General features: G+C 46.7%; 1 protein-coding gene across 1 annotated transcript in view; it reads right to left on the bottom strand.

Moving 5' to 3' along the window:
* Positions 1-4,304, bottom strand: part of GAS2 (growth arrest specific 2) — a gene marked incomplete at its 3' end in the record, with an annotated part of 102,214 nt that extends 97,910 nt beyond the window's left edge. Inside the window, 2 exon segments of the mRNA XM_015408840.1 lie at positions 1,579-1,703; positions 4,265-4,304. Coding sequence (XP_015264326.1) covers positions 1,579-1,703; positions 4,265-4,304 — 165 coding nt within the window.
* Between the last annotated feature and the right edge of the window lie 1,668 nt (positions 4,305-5,972).

The following is a 5,972-nucleotide window of genomic DNA, read 5'->3' as shown; positions in this document are numbered from 1 at the left end:
TTTCTCTAGGCAGAGGCTGGGGAGGGCATAGGGTTGGCAACTCCAGGTTGGAAACTTCCAGGATATTTTAGGGATGAAGCCTGCTGAGGGTGGGGTCTGAGGAGGAGGAGGAGGAAGAGGGGGACCTCAGACAGATACAATGCCATACTCCCCACCCTCCAAACAAGCTGTTGCCAGTCTCCAGGTGACAGCTGGAGAGCTCTTAAAGCTCTGGTGCTACTTCAAAGTGCTGCAATTTATTGACAGAGTAGTGTTTTGGCAAATCTTTAGGAATTGTTTGGTGCATTTACGATGGGGCACCCACCCAGAGCCTCTGGCATTTTCTCACTCTGCTGACATCAAAACCAATTTAAGGCAAAATAAGAGGCTACTGAGAGGGGAGGAAATAAAGTTGCCAGCTTTAGGTATGGAAATTCCTGGAGATTTGAGGAGTGGAGCCCGGAGAGGGGGACCTCAGACAGGTTACAGTGCCATAGACTCCACCCTCCAACCCAGCTATTTGCTCCTGGGGAACTATTGTTGCCAATCTTGGCCCAGCACCCATCACACCATTCTCTTCAACCCCCTGCTGTGCAGCTGACTTTCCCCTAGGGTTGCCAATCTCCAGGTGGGACCTGGAGATCTCCCACTGCTACAATTGATCTCCAGATGACAGAGATCAGTTCCCCTGGAAAAAATGGCTGCTTTGGAGGGTAGACCCTATGACATTATACCTGCTGAGTCCTTCCCCAATGCTGCCCTCCACAGGATCCACCCCCCAAATCTCCAGGTATTTCCCTAGAGCTGGCAACCCTACTTTCCCCTCAGTGCCTGTTGGTAGGCAACCAAGCTTGGTCCTGTCACCTATTTTGGCCTTTGGGAAAAAACTCATTGATAGAGTTGCCAACTACAGGTGGAAAATTCTTGGAGATTTGAGGGAGGGAGCCTGAAGATGGTGAGGTTTCAGGAGGGGTGGGGTCTCAGACAGGTACAATGCCATAGACTCCACCCTCCAAACCAGTCAGTCCCTAATGGGGAACCATTGTTGCCAATCTCCAGGTGAGGGCTGGAGACCACTCAGAATTACAACTGCTCTTCAAGAGGGAGGGCAGAAGTCAGCTGAAGTCAGAGGAGTAGATAACGGTAGGTTGATGGTTAGCTGGGAAGGAGATGGGGTTGGCAAGTCCAGGTTGGCAAATTCCTGGGGATTTGAGGGGTGGAGCCTGGAGAGGGTGGGGTTTGCGGAGGGGTGGAACCTCAGACAGGTAGAATGCCATAGACTCCACCCTCCAAACCAGCCATTTCATCCTGGGTAACAATTGTAGCCAATCTCCAAGTAAGGGCTGGAGATCACTCAAAATTACGACTGCTCTTCAGGTAGCAGAGATCAGTTCCTCTGGAGAAAATGGTGGACTCTGTCATTATACCCTGTTGAGGTCGCCACAGCAAATTCACACTGTGTGCCCAAAGCCGGGGCACTCTCCCAGAGCCTCTTTCTAGATCCCGCTGTATTTATTTCCACAACGATCCTTATTCCTAGTCCCTTTATAAAACAGACAATTGACCATTCATGTTGCCTCATAGTTTATCTAAACTTACCTTTCCAGGCTTGTTGGCCTCAATGCAATTTTCTTTAAACTTATCTTGTAAAGTCTCTGCTAGCCTACACAGCAAAGCACCATTATCCAATTTCTCCATAAAGGTTTCAGCTGTTATTTCCTTTCCTGAAATGCAATAAAAAGAAAAGTAATCAGCAGCAGTTTTGACTAATACTGATAATCTGAAGAGGTGTTTGGATTGGAAATTTAGTCTGTGCAGAACTGAAGTTGTACATAGTGAAAGGCAAGTGGGAGACCTGCAAGGACTTATAGGGCACATCTCATTTCCTCCTCCCCCATTCTATCCTCTTTTCATTCCCTGAAGGTCCCATACCCTCTCCACTTATCCTGCTTCTTCCTCTTCTTTCCACCAACCAGCCAACCTACCATTATCTGCTCTGTGTCTTCATTGTTCTCTCCTTCCCTTGCCCTGGCAGCCTTTTCCTGGGAAAACTCTTGATAGATTTCAGCCACTGTGCAGTGCCTGCTACCAGGCCAGGCTCAGTTGAACTGTTTCTACTGCTGGGACGTGCCTAGTTGCATGGACTTACCATTATATTCCCATTGCCACACTATTTCCTATGTCCCTCCTCCTTGGAACTCCCATATCTGCACCTTGCCTTGCCACCCACCAATCAATCTACTATTATCAGCTTACATCAGTATTCTTTCCTCCATTTTATCCTTACAACAAGCCTGGGAAGTACGTTTGGCTAAGAATGTCTGTGAGCACCATGGTAGAACTGGGATTTGAACCTGCCTCTCAAACTCTAACCACTATACAACACTGGCTTTTGTGTGGTGGCTGCTGTTGGACAGTAGTGAAAAGGCAGACCTGGGTGAGTCATGCCTTCTCACTACTGGGTGAGTCATGAGTTTGGTGGTAGAAAGTCACCCAGTGGTTGTTGGCGGGCCAAGTCCTATAAATTTTCCTCAAAGGTTCAAACAGTCCTGGAAAGGGCCCTGTCTGGCTTGGGCCTCCCCCCTCCCCTGCCTTTTCCTGAAAGCAAGTAAGCATTGAAGGCTGGTAATACAATGTGGATATGTAGCAATGGCTACAGAGGACATTTGTTTCTTAAAGCTACAGGTACTGCTTCTATTATTTGGGGGAGTTTTAACTCCCTATGGGTGTGGGAGTTGTTTTTTTAAAAAAAAATCAGGTTTTTCTGGAAACCCAAGGCTTTTCTCAGGTTTGTGAAACAGTCTGTCCTGTCTTCTTATTGCTCCAGTCTCTAGATTTAAGTACGCACAGATTTGGCCACGTGGATAATTAGAAATATTGATTTGGAGTTGCATTGCAAATGTACTCACCTACATAGGCCCCGGTCACACGAAAGGTTTTGGGCCGGGAGAGGGACGGATATGGGGCGCAGCAAACGGGCGCGATCCCACCACAACATTTGGGAAATGTTGCACACCCGTCCCCGATCCGGCCCTTTAGGCCAAAAAGCCGCATCTAAAAGAAACCACCTACAGAGGTGGACTTACCAGCACGGCCACATCAAGCGCGGCCATGGGATCACCGACGCATCCTTCTGCCAGCGCATCCAAGACCCATGGCCGAACTGCGCATGCTCACACATGTGCAGTTCGGCAGCCTCCGTTTCTGTCTTGTCGCTTTCTCCCTGGTCTCCCCGGCATCTGATCGTGCCGGGGAGCAACTACGCGGCGGCTCATGGGATCTGTATGATCCCACCGCCGCGTGTCTATTTGGTTGCAGCTTTCAAAAGCCGCACTTTGCCCGTGCTCCCCCCCCCCCGTGTGGCAGGGACCAAAGTCATTTAAAGAAACAGTGGAACTGTTATTAGGTAGGGCTACAGAGGCGCTCACAGAAACAATGCAGTGTCCATGTTTCTCCTGCACTTTCCTTGTCTCAGTACTCCACGGACTCCATTCTCCCCCCTCCCTGGTGTAACCAGAAGGCTCTGGGGTGCTTTTTAAAAATGGCATATCAGTATAGCATTTTAACATTTTATCTTGCCAAGTCTCCACTAGAGCATTTTAAGGACATTAGAATACAATTAAAAACAATGCCAATAAGGACAATGTAATATAGCTGTGGAAGTAGTGACAGACTTCACGTTCCTGGGATCCCAGATCACCGCAGACTGTGACTGCAGCCATGAAATTAAAAGACGCCTGCTCCTTGGGAGGAAAGCGATTGTGAACCTAAACAGCATGATAAAAAGTAGAGACATCACCCTGCCAACAAAAATACGCATGGTCCAAGCAATGGTATTCCCAGTAGTCATGTATGGCTGCGAGAGTTGGACTATAAGGAAGGCCGAGCGCCGAAGAATAGATTCTTTTGAACTATGGTGCTGGAGAAGACTCTTGAGAGTCCCTTGGACTGCAAGAAGATCAAATCAGTCAATCCTAAAAGAAATCAACCCTGACTGTTCTCTGGAAGGCCAGATAATGAAACTGAAGCTCAAATACTTTGGCCACCAAATGAGAAGGGAGCACTCACTGGAGAAGACCCTGATGCTGGGAAAGATTGAAGGTCAAAGAAGATGGGGACGGCAAAGGATGAGATGGTTAGACAGTGTCATAGATACAATGAACATGAAATTGAGCAAACTTCAGAGGACGGCGAAAGACAGGAAGGCCTGACGTGATCTGGTCCATGGGGTCGCGAAGAGTCAGACTCGACTGTGCGACTGAACAACAACAACAATATAAACAACAAATTATGCAATGTAACCAGATTGCAAGGTTAACAATCATGCACTTCAAACAGTATATACAACAAATAATATAATGAGCTGCCTAAAATTTCACAGACATTACTACAGGCCTGTTTTCCTGACAGAAGGAATCCCCTCCTTGATAATTCTGTTTTACATATTCTGTCAAATGATAGAAGTGTGAGCGCCTTCCTGGCTTCTTCAAGTAGACCATGCCACAGAGTAGGAGGAACGACACCCAAGAAAGCTCAAGTATAGGCAGCTTGGGGTGGGGGCTTTAAAAAAAAGTCAATAAATGCAATATTGCAGTAGCATTTTAATGTTTCATCTAGTAAAGTCTCCACTAGAGCATTTTAAGCTGTCTGGGTGGACAACATCCTGTTATTTGGTTAGTTATTTACTTTGTTTATTGTCTGCCTTTCTCTCCAAGACTTAAAGAAGATTACATAACTAAAAACAACACAATGAAACCACCCTGAGGGTGCAGTCAAATGGCGTGCTGAGAGCGGGTTAAACTCCGGTTCTGACCGGATTATATTTGATCTGGATAATCGCAATCACACTTACCTCCCTTATCCCGCTTTACCGCACAGTCGCAGTGCTCTCCGCTGTCTACACTACTGTTGCGCGGGAGCGTGAATTGGCATTTAAAAAAATATCAGTTTGCGCATGCGCATAGGCGCCCCTCCGTAGAATTGAAAAAACCTTGGCAGTTCCCAAAGAGCTCCAAAGTCTCCTCACGGCGCCAGGAGATCCCTCTAATATCAGACATTATTGCAGAGTGTTGACTGCCCACCAAAAGCCTGCCCTGAGGTGAACGTGTGAAATGAGTTCCAGCACAAGACAGATACCTGTGCTACCTAGGAACTATTTCCACTTCAATCTAACCCCTCTAACAAAACACTTCCCTTTAAACATTTGACCCAAAAATGGCCTCCGTGAGATCCCAAACTCATTTAAACGCTAGAACAAGTCACCATTTGAACTTTGGTTTTATTAACACAGGCATGGAGCTCCACCTATGCGCATACCACCGATGCTTTAAAAAAATGGCGAGCAAAAAGCAGACGCCTTGGACTTCTGCAGCAGCTTTCCAGAGGGGAGGGGGTTGAAGCACCTGGAAGTGGCTTGACACCGCAAGAGTGATCAGACATCTGAAACTGCAGCTTGAAACCCGAGAATCAGGAAAACACCAGAGGGGGAACTGGTAACAAAATAATCCGGTTTAAAGGGGGTTTTGAGCAGGAAAGCGATGGTTGGGGATGGTGTGCAGATGTTGATGTGTGAACGTGCCTATGAAACCCGTTTCTGAAGCATAACGGAAGCTGATCAAACAGCCCGTCTGAACGCACCCTGAGTTTTTCAGAGGAAGAATGAAGCACAATTGCGATAAATAAGAAATATGAAAATCACACCCTTTATAGTATGAAAGTTTAAAACAGAATGTATACAATTAAAGAGGAGCACCAATATGCAGTAGCATTTTGACAGGACTGAAATCGAGAGAGATTGTGCAAGTCTAGAAATGAACCCCATGTTCTCTCATCCAAATGGATTTCCGGAAGGAACTAAAGATGGTTGGAGAATGTTAATTTTTTATTAAATGAGCAGCTAAGCATGGAATATGCTTTGAAGAAAAAGTGAAAAAAAACCCTCGCATAATTAAGGAGGAAGAGCAGGACAATGGCCCAGAAGAGAGGTCATTCCT

This window comes from Gekko japonicus, unplaced genomic scaffold, assembly GCF_001447785.1.
Source record: "Gekko japonicus isolate JY-2015 unplaced genomic scaffold, Gekko_japonicus_V1.1 scaffold4037, whole genome shotgun sequence".
Lineage (NCBI taxonomy): Eukaryota > Metazoa > Chordata > Lepidosauria > Squamata > Gekkonidae > Gekko > Gekko japonicus.
Note: the sequence above shows the minus strand (reverse complement) of the source record. Positions and strands in the feature narration are given on the sequence as shown.